Here is an 18,145-nt window from a genome sequence, read left to right as displayed (position 1 = left end):
CCTCCTAGGCATTAAATGGATTCTCCTCTGACCACTAAAAAAGAACTAACCCTGAAGAAACCTATATTTTAGACTTTTGAACTCCAGACAGGTGAGAGAACAAATGTGTATTGTTTTAAGCTATGAAGTTTATGGTAATTTGTTATGTCAGCTCTAAGAAACTAATACACTTCCAAAGAGCCACACACTCAGAGCAATGATATTATTTATTGCTTCACCGTAATGTTTACAAATCTAAAACACAAAGGATCCAGGTATTTTAATTGTACTCCTGGTATAGCACTATAGGATCAGCATTGGGTTGTGAACCACAAGTTTGGCAGCTCAAACCCACCAGATGCTCCTCGGAAACCCTATACAGGGTCGCTATCTGTCCGAAACAACACAATGGCATTTAATGACAACAACAACAACAACAACACTATCTGAGTTAGATAATTATTGTATCTTTTCAAGAATTCCTGAAGTACTTCTGTCAGCAGTAGCAGAGGATATTCCAGATCCCTAAATTGCACAAATGTTTTCTTTAAGCAAAGAAGAGTCCTGGAACCACAGATCTGTTGGAAGTGACACTAAATGATTGCTTGGCCAAAATTCCAGGAAGAAAAGTAACTGGTCCACAGCTTCACCACCTGTGACAACATGTGCCTACTTTCCTCATTTATAAAACAGAGACTGTAATGTCATGTCAGACCTAGAATATTAAGGAGTTGAGTAACAGAAAGCACCATGAGAGAAAACAATGATATGGAAAAGATCACTTTGTAGAATTTCTCTACAAGCGCTAGGAAATTTATTATGCCAACCCAGATAGGGGAAGGAAGCTAACGTTTATTTCGCTTCTTCTAAACATCAGGGATAGAGACTAGTACAAAGAGAGAATTCACCATTACCCTACTGTTACTTTACATTCTGAACACCTTGCCTAAACACATCTATTACATAAATATACTTATAAAGTACTCACATTTTCACTCACTGTAGTGGCTTTAGATGTAGAGCCATTGTTCCTGTTTGTCAAACATAAAAGGCAACATTTAATAGATTATCACTTTCAATTCGGAAACACATATCCGCTTTCAGTAATGTTACCCTCATACATTGCAGCAGGAAGACAAACATTTATCTTAGCTAGGCAGAATATAAGCCAGCAATCCTCATCACATTTCTTGATAGAGAAAACCATGCATGAAACCCTCGCTGTCCCACCCCCACCATGAATCTATATGTAATTAAAAACCAGTCAGTTTTCAAAATTATTAACATTTTGAATGCTTGATTTTAAGTTAATTATTATTATCTCAAAATTCCATTTTTCCATGATAAGAAAGTTTTATTTGGTGGGTAGGATTCCAGTCTTCAGGTGATTGTTTTGAGGGTTGTAGATTTGAAGACTAGGAGGATCTGTATTAGGGTTAAAGATATTGCATCCCAGATTATTGCCTACGTTGGCAGACACTGTTACTGAGGAAAAATAATTCTCTTACCTCAACAATGCCAATTTTCCCGCCATGTAAGATGAAGTCTCTTTCTGCTCAAAACTCTCCAAAGAATGTTCATTTTACTCAAATATGTGACAGTTCTCACAAGTGCCAAGAGGAGGGAAGCTACACAATTAGGCCTGGTAGCATAGTTGTTATAAATCGGGCTATGAACCTTAAGGTCAGAAGTTTGAAACTACCAGCTGTTCCGCCGGAAAAAGATGAGGCTTTCTGCTCCCGTAAATATTTACAGCCTTGGAAACCCTGTGCAGGGTCACTATGAGTTGGAACCGACTCCATGGCATATAACCACCACCATTTTTCTGAAATCACCCCATTTTGCTACTGCAAATCCTGACAACTTGAATTTCCTTTTAGAAATGTCTATGAAGTGAGATCAGAAGCATTTCTCCTTTAGGGAATCAAACATTATTTACAAGTAGATCTGAGACATGATTTGTGATGTATTTCTAAATGAACTTAAGAAACTTAAAAATAGAATTAACTGTATACAAATAACCAAACATCACACAATATGCATTAGACAAATGATTAATAGGAAATTAGTTGTAGTACGAAAAAGGCATGCATTTTAAGAAAAGTATACTTACTGAAAGGTGGTTTCTTCTACGAAAGAGTAAGTAGACATGATTAATGCAAGGGTTGATACAGCATGATAGAAATTCATATAAAAATGATCTATAGCTTAATTTTTTTCTGAATATCAATCCTCATTTGCTATCTGTACTTTCTAAGTAACTCATGGGTTGGTAAACTTTTTCTGTGATGATCCACACATATTAGGCTTTGCAGGCCAAGAGGCAAATATCAAAGACATTACACTGGTTGTTATAAAAACTAACATATGAAACTTTTTATAGGGGAAATAAAAAATATAACAGTCATCATTGAAGTTTTCTAATATAGGTCTACTAATGAAAACAATGGAATTCATTTTGGGGGGCTTTTTTTCTGAATTGGAGTTCAAAGTTAAATGTTCCTGGTATGAAGCCATAGGATAAGCACTGGGCTGCAAGGTTGGTTTGAAACACAAGGTCGGCGGTTCAAATTCACCAGCCGCTCCTGGAAACGCTATACAGGGTCGCTATGAGTCAGAACTGACTCGATTGCATTTAACAACAACAATCATTGATTAAACTGAAAATGCTCATTTGTAAAAACCATCCTTAGCTTATAGGTTATAGAAAAATACGCAATAAGCCAGGTTTGCCTTACAGACCACAGTTGACTACCTCTGTTCTAAATGTAAATTCAAAAAAAATGTTCTTCTTACATAGTTTTCCTGATAAATGAAAACAGAAGCATTATTAGCAAGTGATCTCCTAATATCTAAGCCAACTCTTTAATTAATTCAGTATTTTAAGTAAAGTATGTTTACTGGATCCTCAATAAATATACTATGACAGGTATTCTTTTAAAGTATATAAAGATGACATGAATTTGTAGCGTATCATCTCTGTCTGTACTTCCACTAGTGTCCAGCAGGGGATGCAACAGAATTCAATTAGAAAAATCACATTACACAGGACTACATTGGAGCACTGTATACAAGAACAATGATAATTTATAGATTATTCTTAATTAGATTCTTTATTATAGGATATTTTCTTGAAAATTTGTTCATGGAAATATTTTATGACACATACTTATGTATATATTATATGTTGTTATTGTTAAATGCCATGGAGTCGGTTCTGACTCATCGCAAACCTGTATAGGATTTCCAAGGAGATGCTGGTGGGTTTGAATTGCTGACCTTGTAGTTTACAGTCCAATGCTGATCCTACAGCGCCACACCAGGAATCTATATATTATGCACATGACATTTTATAGATATTTTTGTTGTTGTTACGTGTTGTTGAGACATTTCTAACTCATAACAACCCTGTATAGGGTTTCTGAGGAATGGCTGGTAGGTTTGAACCGCTGACTTTGTGGTTAGCAGTCCAATGTTTATCCAACAGCAACACTAGGACTAGAAACCTTTTAAACTTGTTGTATTTTGGTATAAAATATTTTAAAACTAAAATTCAAAATTAATGTTCGCTCCACATTATTTAACAAAAACAACAACATATATGAGTCTTATTGTTTCCTATGGAGTCCTGGTGTGGCACTGTGGGTTAATGCACTGGACTGCAAGGTCAATTTGAACTGCAAGGTTGGGGGTTCAAGCTCTCACCTGCCACTCCTATGAAACCCTATACAGGGTTGCTAAGGGTTGGAACCCACTCGACGGTACTTAATAACAACAACAACATGGACTTTAAACCTATTCATACTATAAAGTTATTATTCCATTAAAAATGCTACTTTATATGCTGATGCCACTGGAATAGGTAAGAGTTCTGCACTTTTGAGTTCTCATAATTTTAAAGAGTAGGAGTGCAGGGATGCACTAAGATAATACAGTAGATTATTGTAAAGTCTCACACATTGACATCAAACCTACTATATCACTAGATGGGGATTTAGAGTCAAAAGAGCTCGAAACTTGAAAATATAAAATCCTTGTTCAGAGGCATTTGGTTTAGCTTTTCTTGAACAATTCTCTTTTAAGTACAGTTGTGCTAAATTTGCATTCAACATTTCACTGTTCTCCATTGAGAAAACTTTTCACTGATTTATTTTGATGAAATTTCTGGTTGTAAAACTAGAAAAAAAAATTTGTATTTAGTTCTACAATTCCTACCGTAAAAATACAAAGATCTTAATTACATGTATTAAACCAAAGTCAAATCTACTGCCATTAAGTCAGTTCTGACTCACAGTGACCCCATAGGACAGAGTATAATTGTTACATTAGGTTTGCCACACTGGCTCATCTTTCACCTACGGAGTGGCTATTGGGTTCGAACCATGGACTTTTTGGTTAGCAGCTCAACACTTAACTCCACGTTGCCACCAGAACTCCTTAACTACATATATCTATACTATAAATATCCAGCCATGTGGAAGTCCTCTCACAGTGTAGCTGTGCTCCAGGGCTTCCTCTCACATTTTCTGGGGTGTTCCCTGGCATTTTGCAAAGAGACAACTCTGCTTTTTCCCCCTGTACTTTCCAAGGTGCCACAGAAACCACCTGTTGGACAGATTCTAATGCAGAAAATGTTCTCCAGAGTTTGTTAGAACATCTTAGGAAAAGCAATGTCTAATAAGGAAATTATATTTCCATAAAAAGTTGTCTATCAAAGAAAGGTGAAATTCACTTACTTGAAAAGTAGCCTTTCCTCTGAGCATAGCACACACCAAGGCCGCAAACACAAATCACTAAGGCCACAACTACAACAGCTGCTATGATGCCACTTACATTAAGATCATCTGGAATGTGAAATAGGGCACACATAAATGGATGACAAATGGATGGATTCATACAGCTATTAAATTATTAAATTAAAAATGTTAAAAACAACAACAATAAACTGCCCTCTATGACTATATAGGGAAGTGTGAATATAGGGAAGTGTGATGGCTCTGTACAATAAGAAATGGACTGTAAATCACAAGGCTGATGGTTCAAGTCCACCACCCGCTCCATGGGAGAAAGATGAGGCTTTTGGCTCCTGTAAAGATGCACAGCCTCAGGAACCTTATACAGACAGGGTCACTATGAGTTGGAATTGACTTGACAGTATTTATAGTGATTTCAAACTTGTGTGGCACTGGACTGCAAGGTCATTTTAAATAGCAAGGTTGGCAATTCAAACTCACCAGCCGCTATTGTCTTGGGATAAAGAAAATAAGACATAATAGTAACATTAAAAGGCCTCAGGAGGTTTAATTTATTTTACTCCAGGGGATGACAGTTTAATGTCATGTGCATGTTCATGTACACGCACACACATAATTCAAAAAAGATGCTTCTGAGACTTGCTTTTACAGAATAACAGTGGCACAAGCTTTCTTTGAGGCTGAGTTTTCCATTTATAGAAACTGATGTAGCAGATACTATGTTGTTGTTATTTTTGTGTGCCATTGAGTTGGTCCATGGTACCTTTAACATTGTCCTCCAAAACCATAACTCCAATGCATCAATTCTTCTATTCCTTCCTTATTTAGTGTCCAACTTTACCATATATATGAGTCTACTGAAAATTCTATGGCTTGGGTCAGGCCTCAATCTGACATCTTTGCTCTTGAACACTTTAAAGAGGTCTTGTACGGCAGATTTGCCTAATGCAACACGTTTGATTTCTTGACTGATGCTTCCACGAGTGTTGATGGTTTATCTGAGCACAATGAAGTCTTTTACAACTTCAAACCTTTCTCCATTTATCTTGATGTTACTAACTGGTGCAGTGGTGAGGATTTTTGTTTTCTGTAAAACCCATACCAAAGGCTGTGCCCTTTGAGTTTCATTACTAATTGTTTTAAGTCCTCTTCCCTTTCAGCAAGCAAGGTTGTGTCATCTGTATATCGAAGGTTGCCAATGAGTCTTCCTCCAATTCTAATGCCACATTCTTATTCATATAATTAAGCTTCCCTAATTATTTGCTCAGAATACAGATTAAAGAATACAACCCTGGCGAACACCTTTTTTAATTTTGAACCATTCAGTTTCCTTGTTCTGTTCAAATGACTGCCTCCTGATCTATATACAGGTTCCACATGAGCACGACTATACTCATTCTCCACAGTGCTGTCTAGCTTATCATCATGCACACAGTCAAAATTCTTTGCATAGTAAATAAAGCACAAGTAATCATCTTTCTGAAATTGCCTGCTATATGATCTACATGACATCAGCAAAGATAACCCTCATTCAACATCCTCATTTGAATCTAGCTCAAAATTCTGGCAGTTCCTGTCAACGTACTGTTGCAGCTGTTTTTGAATTATGTTTAGCAAAATTTTACTTGCAAAAGATAATGATTTTAAGCAATGATTTCCACATTCTGTTGGGTCTCGTCTCTTTGGAATGAGCACAAATATGGATTTCTTCCAATTAGTCAGTCAGCTAGCTGTCTTCCAAATTTCTTGGCATAGATAAGTAAGTGCCTCTAGTGCTGCATCAGTTTGTTGAAATATTCAATTTGTAGCCCATGAATTCCCAAAGCCTTGTTCTTTGCCAATGCTATCAGTGAACCTTGGACTTCTTCCTTTGGCATCATTGGCTATTGATCATATGGTACCTCTTGAAATCGTTGAATACCGACCATTTCTTATTGGTACAATGACTTCATGTATTCCTTCTATCTTGAAGGACCCTGCTCCTGATCGATAAAATGGCACTGTAGCTACCCTAAGTGGCGCCGAATAAAGTCCTGCTTAAGCTTCGGTTTCTTGAAAGCTTAAGTCTTTATTACACCCAGAGACCCTCCCCCCAGTAGTTTCAGGTTTCAGGAACATCTCCATAACTCCAGCCATTGGAAGTCCACCAAAACTGTACCCCGCACGCCTTAAATATGCCAGTCTGTAAGGGACGGGTGGCCTCTTTGTTTTTCTTGACTTTGAGTTCCCCCTCCCAGGTTTACTCTCAATAAACCTGCCTGATGTTGAAGCCACATTTCTCTCCTCGTCTCTTTCTTTCTTATTTCTTCTTTTGATGCTTTCTGCATTATTCAATATTTTGCCCACAGAATCCTTCAAGAGTGCAAATCGAGGCTTGACTTGTTTCTTTAGTTCTTTCAGCTTGAGAAATGCTAAGCATATTCTTCCCTTTTAGCTTTCTTATTCCAGGTCTTCACACATTTCATTATAATATCCACTTTGTTTTATTCAGTGTCTTTTTAAAAAGTTTTTATTGTGAATTGAGTGATAGTTTACATGGGAGAACATCGGTTTTACACTAATAGTTTCATTGCAATGATTACAATCCCTTCCGTGAATCATCATTCAACAATATCTGTGGATATTCCCTCTGTTTTTGTTTGTTTGTTTTTTGGGGGGATGTACACAAAAATACTCAGGGATATAATAATTTAAACAACCAAAGGGCACATTCTGCAAGCCTGCCTCCTGGCTGTCAGCACTTAGTCTTTCTCTTTCCATGAGTCTAGGGGTCCTCAGATGCTCTCTCTCTCCATGTCTTCATCTCTGCCTCCAACTCTGGTGTCACTGCCTCTTTGGATAGGGTCCTGCATTCCACATGTGTTCTTCTTCCTTGATGATCCTAAGGTTCTGTTTCTGGACTGTAAGATTAACTACTCTACCCTTTTTTTTTTTTAAAATAGAACTTCTACTTTTACAGTTGTGACAGTTACAATTAGTCATGATAACAATTACTCACTATTGAATCTAAGAATCATCCCCGTCTCTTTTCACCAGACCCGTCTAGACAAGATGTAAACTATTCAGTGGGGACTCTACCTTACCCCTCACATTCTGAAACTAAACTCCCTCTTGCAAACTTGTAAGTCAGTCACTTTGTATCCAGTGTTTTTTGATATTTTCTGTTTATTTATTTACTTTCTCACTTATTCCATTTGCTTTAGCATCTTGACATTGGAGAGCAAGTTTCAGAGTCTCTTTTGGCATTTGTTTTTGTTTTTTCCTTCTTTCTTGTCTTTTTAATGACCTTTTACTTTCTTCCTGTATGATGTTCTTGATATCATCTCAGAACTCTCTTGGTCTTCGGCCATTAGTGTCTATTTATCAAATCTGTTCTTCAGATGGTCTCTAAATTTAGGTGGGATATGTTTAAGGCTGTCATGGGATTGTTTTAATTTTCTTCAGCTTCAGCCTGTACTTGTATATGAGCAACTGATGGTCTGTTCCACAGTCCGCTCCTGGTCTTGTTTGGGCTGATGATATGGAGCTTTTCCACTGTCTCTTTCCACAGATGTAGTCAATTTGATTTCTGTGTATTGCATCTGGTGAGGTCCATGTGTATATTCATCTTTTATGTTGCTTAAAAAAAGGTAATTACAATGAAGAAGTCATTGGCCTTGCAAAATTCTATCTTGTAATTGCCAACATAGTTTCTATCATCAAGATCATTATTTCCCAACTACTGATACTTCCTCTTTGTTTCTGACCTTTTCATTCGAATCACCAGTAATTATCAATACATCTTGATTGCATGTTTGATTAATTTCATAATGAAAAAGTTGGTAGAATTCTTCAATTTTATCAACAATTTTAGTGATTAGTGAGTGAATTTGAATAATAACTTATTAACTGGTCTTTCTTGTAGGCGTATGGATATTATCCAATCACAGACAGTGTTTTACTTCAAGATAGAGCTTGAAATGTTCTTTTTGATGATGAATGCAACAACATTCCTATTCAATTTGTCATTCACGACATAGTAAACCATGTGATTGTCAGATTCAAAATGGCCAACAGAAGCCCATTTCAGCTCATTAATGCCTAGGATATCAGTATTTATGTGTTCCATTTTATTTTTGACAGCTTCTAATTTTCATAGATTCATACTTCATATATTCCATGTTCTGATTAATGGATGTTTACTCCTATTTCCTCTTATTTGATTTTACAGAAATGTGAAAATCATATTCAAATTAAAGTGGCACCACTGGAAAAACACAACCTTAAAATTCCAGTTAGATATTTATATCCTCCACCACTTGTTTGTCAGTTTGTCACACAGTGGTAGCTTGTGTTTTGCTATGACTCTGGAAGCTATGCAACTGGTGTTTTAAATACCGGCAGTGTCACTCAACGTGGACAGGTTTCAGTTGAACTTCCAGAATAAGACTGAACAGAAGGAGAGACAAACTACTTCTGAATATTTAGTACTGAAAATCTTAGTGAGATTTTCAGTGGGACAGTCAGCACCGAATATTCAATACTAAAACATGATGAAAACTAGAACATTGTCAGATATAGTGTCCTCAGATGAGCCCCTTAGGTTGGAAGACACTCAAAATATGACGGGGAAGAGTTGCCTCCTCAAAGCAGAGTTTACCGTGATGACTCAAATGGAGTAAAGCTTTTGTGACCTTCATTTGATGGTGGGGAACAACTCAAAATGAAGTGCAAGAGCTGTAAGAGCTGTAAACATCCATAATCAGAGCATGGAATGTACAAAGTATGAGTCTAGTAAAACTGGAAGTGGTTTTTACCAAGCATGGTGTCCTTATCCTGGAACTGGCTTCTCCTGATATGTCCGATGTATGAGAGACAAAGTCTGGTCATCCTGGCTTCTAAGGAACATTCTGGTTGTACTTCTTTCAACACAGATTTGTTTGTTCTTCTGACAGTCCATGGTACTGTTAATATTTTCCTCCAAAACCATGACTCAAATGTATCAATTCTATGATTTTCCTTATTCATACTCAACTTTCACATGTGTGTGAGGCTATTAAAAATATTGTGAGATTGGTGTAGGACTGGGTAGTGTTTTGCTCTATTGTGTATAAGATCACTATGGCTCAATACTAACTCAAAGGCACCTAACAACAATTTATATCCTAGTGTGGCATGGTAGGATAAGCACTGGACTGCTAACTGAGATGTTGGCAGTTCAAACCATCAATCTCTTCCCATAAACCCTACACAGGGTTGCTATGAGACAGAACTGACTTGATGGCATTTAACAACATTTATTCATTATATGTTAGAAAGAAAATTAACTAATACATCAAAACCATGACTTTACAGATAAAATGTTGTAAGGGGTTAAAGTAAGCATTTAAATTAAAAAATGTCAATTTTAAGGGGAAAAAAAAAAACACCCCAGCACCGGTGATACAAGGTTACGGCAAAATCCGTGAGGACAGTATGTGAATGAATGAAGTAAGAAATATATTTGATTAGTGTAATCATTTGAAACATGTGATTAATTTTTCTAATGAATTTTTTAAGTTATTTTGGTGAATTTTAATAATGATTAGCTCCAAAGAAGCACTGATAAGACTGTTTTCTGATAATCTAAACAACTGCTTATGTCTTGACTCTAAATATCAGTACTTGAAAGAGCTTTGGTGAAGAATATCAATGATATACATTCCTGAGTTTAAAACTAAAGATCTGAAATCTTAGGATACACTATTGAATATCTTATTACTTTGAAATATCTAGGCGTTTAACAAATAGTTTCTTTTAAGAAATGCTGGGTGTGATAATAAGTGTTGTTACATGCCAGCCAGTCAGTTCTGACTCATAGCGACCCTGTCCCTGCATTGGGTTTCTGAGGAGTGGCTGATGAGCTTGAACCCCAGTCCTTGTGGTTCAAACTGACTTTGCAGTCCAGCGCATTAACCCAGAGTGCCACAATGGGACTCCAAGCAGACAATGCAAATTAGTGCACCAAAATATGCACACATCCAAGGACTGAAAAATGAAATTCTAACCCTACAAAGCTGAGGACTAGCTCTTGAGCCATGGAAAGCCCTTGGTAGGTTGCTTCGGAGTACAGTCCTTCCAAAAGACTCCTTGTGTACTATCCCTAGTGCCTTCCTCTCTATTACATATCCATCTTTAAAATGTTTGGCTTTCACAGGAAGTGTGGTCATTCTGTAGGATAAGCACTCAATGAGATAGACTGACATAGTGGCTACAACAATGGGCTCAAACATATAAAAAAGTTTTATGGATGGTATAGGACTGGGCAGTTTTCATTTTATTGTATACAGGATTGCTATGAGTTGGAACTGACTTGTTGTTGTTGTTGTTGTTGTTAGGTGCCATCGAGTAGGTACTGACCCACAGAGACCTTATGCACAGCAGAACAAAACACTGCCTGATCCTGGGCCAACCTCACTATTGTTGCCACGCTTGAGTCCATCAATACTGCCACTTAGCTAATCCATCTCGTTGGGGGTCTTCCTCTTTTTCTCTTACCCTCCACATTACCAAACATGGTATCTTTCTTCAGAGACTGGTCTCTCCTGACAATATGCCCAAAGTATGAGAGACAAAGTTTGGCCATCCTGGCCTCCAAGGAGCACTCTGGCTGCACTTCTTCCAACACAGATTGTTTTGGTTTTTTTGGCAGCCCATGGCGCTTTCAATATTCTCCTCCAATACCATAACTCAAAAGCATCAATTCTTCTACGGTCTTCCTTATTCACTGTCCAGCTTTCGCATGCATATGAGGTTACTGAAAATACCATGGCTTGGGTCAGGCACACCTTAGTCCTCAAGCTGACATCTTTGCTTTTCAACACTTTAAAAAGGTCTTGTGTAGCAGATTTGCCTAATGCAATACATCATTTGAGTTCTTGACTGCTGCTTCCATGAGTGTTGATAGTTGATCCAAGAATGAAGTCCTTCACAACTTCAATATTTTACATTGATAAGAATGTTGTTTATTGGGATCCAGTGGTGAGGATTTTTGTTTTCTTTACATTGAGATGTAATCCATATCGAAGGCTGTGCTCTTTGATCTTCATTAAGTCCTCTTCACTTTCAGCAAACAAGGTTGATTCATCTACATATTGCAGGTTGTTAATAAGTCTTCCTCCAATCCTGATGCCACGTTTTTCTTCATACAACCCAGCTTCTCTGGAACTGACTAGATGGCACTTAACAGCAACAAACAAACTAATGCTTGTAAGTGACACATGGTGTGTCAATGCTACTTTAATACTTTTAATTATTGATAAATTTTTTAACAATCCTATGAGGACAATATATTACTACCTCTACCTTGGGGGAAACTAAGACACAGAAATTAAGTAACCTTCCCAAGAATATACAGTTAACAAGTGGCAGAGCTGGGTTTCAAACCTCACAATTAATACAAACTCCTTGCATATGAAAAAGTATGTCTGTGACTAAGGAACTCTATTCAGAGTTCTGATTCCTCATTTTATAGTTGAGGATGTTGAGGTAGCTACAGTATTTGCTGGAAGTCCTGCACACCTCAAAGTATTCAGGAGCCTGGTCTGATGCAGGGTGGCATCAAGATGGATTGTTCCAAGTCCTTTGTGGAGAGCTAGATCACCTCTGAGAAGTCCTCTGTAAAGAGGATATGTAGTTTACCTGCCCTGCTTACCTCACAGGGTGTTTGTGAGATCCCAATGAGATCATGCAGCTAAAGATAATGAAACACATGACAGTGTATTTCTTTCATTGTCGTGAACCCTCAAATCTCAGATATTAAAGTTTGTCTTTTATGAACTTCTTGACCTCAGAAACATGTATTGACTATAAGACTCTCAGCTTTTGCTTGAAAGAAATGTCTCAATAATTAGGGTGTCCAGCATAGCATATTTAAAAAAAAATTATTATTTGAATAAGTGAAAACAAAACAAAACAAAAAGCAAAAAACAAAGCTAAATACAAGGCTACGTATCCTTGGCTTGAGCTATGTATAGAACTATGTCCTTCCCCCAAAGTGTGAAAGTTCTAATCCTTGTTCCTTTGAATGTTATCCTGTTTGGAAATATGGGTTTTATTTTATTAATGAGGCCATATCAAAATACAGTGGGTTCTAAACCTAATCATTTCAAACTTGCATCTTATAAAAATAGAATAGATATAGACACACATGAAGGAAGACAGTTGTAACATGGGTACCTGTCAATAAGCAAAAGAATGTCATGGAAACACTGGCAGATACTAGAAACTAAGAGGGAGACCCACAGAAGAAAATGACATGGCCAAGACCCTGATTTGGACATTTATTCTGCATATCTGTAAGGAAATAGATTTCTGTTCTTTTAAGCTATCCACTGGTTGCATATTGTGTACTGGCTACAGTAGGTAACTAAGGTAGCTTGTTTGGAAGATGGGTTAAAGACTACATCTTTGTTCCTTTATAGTTCATTTTGTCAACTTAATTTTGAACATCCCCTCCTGTTCATCCTCCACATGACTCAGCCCTTTCTTACCCCATTCTCCCTCCATCACTCAATATGTACACAACCTAACTACAAACCATTTGCTCCTACCAGTATTTCATGCTTACCTACTTGCATTCGTTTCCCAGGACACCTGCCAGATCCAACAGAATTATGGGCTTCACAGGAATATTCTCCACTGTCCAATTTTGAAATAGTATTGAATTGCTATTTGTGGAGGGAAAATAAATAATTTTTGTGAAATTAAATAATGTTATAGGTAGATTCCCAATATAACCATGTTCCATGAATTACAGCATAACATTCATCTTTCCTTTTTAATGACTTAGGACTTTGTATCTTTATTGTGCTCTCAAAAATCCATCATAATCTTAAGGAATACATAACTAGGCCTCCTATTTCATTTGACAGAAACTTAAGTGTATATTAGCAGTTTCTGTTTTAGTGATACTGAGAAGGCAGTATATTTAAGTTTTTGTGTGCTGTGGAGTTGATTCTGATTTATAGTGACCTTAAAGGACAGAATAAGACTATCCCATAGGGTTTCCAAGGCTGTAATCTTTACAGAAGCAAATGGCCACATCTTTCTCCCAGGGAGCAGCTGGTGGTTTCAAATGACTGACCTTTCAGTTAGCAGCTGAGCAATTTTATCATGTGTCATCAGGGTGTCTTAATGGTTAGGTACACAGTATATACTCAAAAGAAAATTATAGTGCATTGTTATTGCTGTTCTTAGGTGCCCTGAGGTCGGTTCCAACTGATAGCATCCCCATATACAACAGAAAAAAACATTACCTGGTCCTGCACCATTTTCACAATCCTTGAGGTCCACTGTTGCAGTTACTGTGCTGACTCATCTCCTTGAGAATCTTCTTTTTCACTGACCTACTTTACTAAGCATGATGTCCTTCTCCAGAGACGTTTTCCAGACATGTCCAAAGTGTGTGAGACAAAGTCTCACCATCCTTCCTTCTAAGGAGCATTCTTCTGATCCAAATTTCTTCTTTCTTCCAGCAGTTGGTATAGTCTATATGACTATGGTATAGTCAATATTCTTCATCAGTATCATAATTCAAAAGCATCAATTCTTCTTCAGTATTCCTCGGTCATTACTCAGTTTTCACATGCTTAGGTTAGGTACACCTTAGTTCATAACGTGACATTTTTGCCTTTTACCACTTTGAAGAGGTCTTTTGTATGTAATCTGCCCAGTGCAATACATCCTTTGATTTTTTTTTTTTTTTGACTGCTGCTTCCATGGACATTGATTGTGAATTCAGATAAAATGAAATCCTTGAAAAGTTCAATATTTTCTCTGTTGATCACAGTGTCACTTATTTGTCCAGTTGTAAGGATTGCTGTTTTCTTTATTTGTGGTCTAATCCATACTGAAAGTTGAGTCTCTTCATCAGTGAGTTCTCCAAGTTCTCTTCATTCTCAACAAGCAAGGTTGTGTTATCTGTATATGGCAAATTGTTAAGGAATCTTCCTCTCATCTTGATGCTATGTTCTTCTTCATAAAGCACAGCTTCCTGATTTATTTGCTCAGCACATAGACTGAATTAGCATGGTGAAAGGATACAATCCCAACACACACCTTTCCTGATTTAAAGTTATGCAGTATCCCTTTATTTTGTTCAAGTGACTGCCTCTTGGTCTATATACAGGTTTCTCTTGAGCACACTGAAATGTTCTGGAGTTCTTCTTCTTTACAATGTTATCCATTATGATCCAAACATCAAATTTATTTAATAGTCAATGAATACAGGTAAACATTTCTCTTGTATTCTGTGCTTGTACCCAAGAGCCATCTGGTATCAGCAATGATCTCCTGCATTTCACATCCTCTCCTGAATTTAGCATGGATTGCTGGCAGTTTCCTGTGGATGTACTGCTGCAACTGCTTTTGAATTGTCTTCACCAAAATTTTAATTGTACAATAATACTTCTTTATAATTTTCATATTCTGTTGGGTCACATTTCTTTGGAATGAGCACAAATATGGATTTTTTTCAGTCAGTTGGTCATGTAGCTGTCTTCCAAATTTCTTGGCATAGATGGGTGAGTATTTCCAGTGCTACATCCATTTGTTTAAATATCTCAATTGATATTCCATTAATTCCAGAAGCCTAAATTTTTTGCCAGTGCCTTCAGGGTAGCTTAGACTTCTTACTTGAGTACCATAGGTTCTTGATTATATGTTACCTCCTGACATGGTTAAATGTCAACCAATTCTTTTTAGTACAGTGACTCTGTATATTCCTTCCATCTTCTTTTGATGCTTCCTGCATAGTTCATTATTTTGCAAACAAAATCTTTTCAATATTGCAATTTGAAGCTTGATTTTTTTTCTTCAGTTCTTTCAGCTTGTGAAATGCTGAGCATGTTCTTCCTCTTCATTTTCTAACTTTAGGTTTTGCATATTTCATTGTAATGCTTTGTCTTCTTGAGTCTCCTTTTGAAATCTTTATGTTCAGCTTTTTTTGCATCAATGTTTCATCTGTTTTCTTTAGCCATTCTACACACAAGAGCAAGTTTCAGAGTCTTTTCTGACATCCATTTTGGTCTTTTCTTTTTAATGACCTGCTTTCTTCATGTACGAAGTCCTACAACACCTCTCATCTTGAGTCATTCAAGTTCACTGTATCAAATCTATTGTTGAAAAGGTCGTTAAATTCAGGTGGGATATAATCAAGGTTATACTTTGGTTCTAATGGACTTATATATTAACTTTCTTCAGCTTCAACTTGAACCTGCATAGAAGCACTTGATGGCCTATTCTGCAGTTAGTTCCTGGCCTTTTTCTGATGGATGATACTGAGTTTTACCATTATCTCTCTCCAGACAGTGCATTTGATTCCTGCACACTCCATCCAAAGAGGTCCGTGTATATAGTCACTATTTTTGTTGTTGTAAAAAAGCATTTCCAATGAAAAAATCGTTGGTGTTTTGACATTCTATCATGCAATCTCCCATGTCATTTCTATCACCAATGCCATATTTTTTAACTGCTATCCTTCTTCTTTGCTTCCAACCTTCACATTCCAATCACCACTAATCATCAATGCATCTCGATTGCATGTTTGATAAATTTCAGACTGCAGAAGTTAGTAAAAAATCTTCAATTTCTTCATCTTTAGTATTAGTGGTTGATGCGAGAATTTGAATAACAGTAGTATGAACTGGTCTTTCTGTTATTTACATGAATATTATCCTATGACTGACAGCATTGTGTTGTTGTTGCTGTTAAGTATCACTGAGTTAGTTCCAACTCATAGCGACCCTGTATAGGGTTTCCAAGGAGCAGCTGGTGAGTTTGAACCATTGACCTTATGATTCAAGTTTTCCATGAAATGTTTAATGATATTTAATGTTCCAAGAGTCATAGTTTGTACATTTCACATTCTAATTATTAATGGATATTTGCAGCTGTTTTTTCTAATTTTAAGTCATGCCACATAAGCAAATAAAGATTTCAAAAGTTTTTCTTCAACCACATCATGAAGTTCAATTCTACTTTGAGGAGGCAGCTCTTCCCCAGTTCTATTTTGAATGCCTTTCAACCTGAGGCCTGTAAGTTTGTTGGACTGGCTGTGTTGTGGGAAACTATGCCACCAGTATTTTACATACCAGTAGGATCACCTATGATCCTACTGGTAGGACCCTAACATGGTAGGGTCAAAAACTTTTCATTTATTTTCACTCCATAGATCTATCTATTACTTTCCCCAAAACCATATTTCATGCCTGTAGACTATTCACCATGAGCTCAGGGCTAAGACTATACATAAACAGTAAGCTAGATCCAACCAAATCTGATCTACTCACACATTATCCCTGGTAATTAAAAGGAAATCATTATCACCCATTCACTGGAGTCTCTGCTGTTCATTTCTTACAAAAGAACCCATCCTAATTCAACCCTGCTTTATTCTTTTAACATCACAAGGTATTTCAAGGGCTGAGACTAGCTGAGAAAAGTGAATCTATATCATTTTAGACGTGCTTTGGGGCTTTTAGCACCTGCTCTGAGAAAAAATAAATTTGAAAAGTAAATATAGCAAAGTGTGACGGCAAGTTTCTTGCCCAATTTCTCACTGTAAAATCAGTCGGACCTGCTGACTGTCCCCGCTCACTGCCAAAAGAGCCCAAGACATGGCCCTCCTCAAGAAGTAGCCACATCTACATGTCAGCTTTATTATTTTCCCACATTAATGGTAAGCTTTATTATTTACCAGAGGATCTAGTTTCTTATTGTGTGCTTCTAGATGGAAAGAATGAAAAGATTCATTATGCCTTCCTTTTAAAACTCATTAACATTATCAGTATTTTTACCAGACCGTTAAGATTTTTTTTATAATGTTTATCTTGGTGATTTACTTATACCCTCAAAAGTCAGAGATAATAAAAATACTTTTAAGATGTCATTAACTTTAAAGAGCTACTGGAACAGTATTTTCAATTATGGTATTTCAAAGAGCAAATAATTAGAAAATCTGAGTTATATCAAAGCCTAAAAAGTTTACCCTTGTTTGGTAATCTAAGGGTTGGTTGTTTGAACACACCCAACAACAACGTGGAAGAAAGGCCTGGAAATCTTTGTCTGTAAAAGATTACAGCAAGAAAATCATATGTGGCAGTTCTACTATGTAACATTTGGGGTTACCATGAGTCAGAATCTTCTGGAAGGTAATGGCTTTGGGCTAAATCTAAATGAAAAGCTACTCAGGCAACAGAATCAACTATGATGATTTAATGTCATGGAAGAGTTTCATGATAGAGATATTATACCATAGTATGACTATGTTGTTGTTGTTAAGTGCCGTCGAGTCGATTCCGACCCATAGCGACCCTGTACAGGGTTTCCGAGGGTGTAAATCTTTACGGGAGTAGAAAGCCTCATCTTTCTCCCGCGGAGCGGCTGGTAGTTTC

At 36.9% G+C, this 18,145-nt stretch overlaps 1 protein-coding gene across 1 annotated transcript in view; it reads right to left on the bottom strand.

Moving 5' to 3' along the window:
- Positions 1 to 952: 952 nt before the first annotated feature.
- Positions 953 to 18,145, bottom strand: part of JAM2 (junctional adhesion molecule 2) — a 30,264-nt gene continuing 13,071 nt past the window's right edge. Inside the window, 4 exon segments of the mRNA XM_006878265.1 lie at positions 953 to 1,010; positions 2,093 to 2,108; positions 4,716 to 4,823; positions 13,321 to 13,420. Of these exon segments, the coding sequence (XP_006878327.1) occupies positions 953 to 1,010; positions 2,093 to 2,108; positions 4,716 to 4,823; positions 13,321 to 13,420 (282 nt within the window).

This window comes from Chrysochloris asiatica, unplaced genomic scaffold (assembly GCF_000296735.1).
Source record: "Chrysochloris asiatica unplaced genomic scaffold, ChrAsi1.0 scaffold00199, whole genome shotgun sequence".
NCBI lineage: Eukaryota > Metazoa > Chordata > Mammalia > Afrosoricida > Chrysochloridae > Chrysochloris > Chrysochloris asiatica.
Note: the sequence above shows the minus strand (reverse complement) of the source record. Positions and strands in the feature narration are given on the sequence as shown.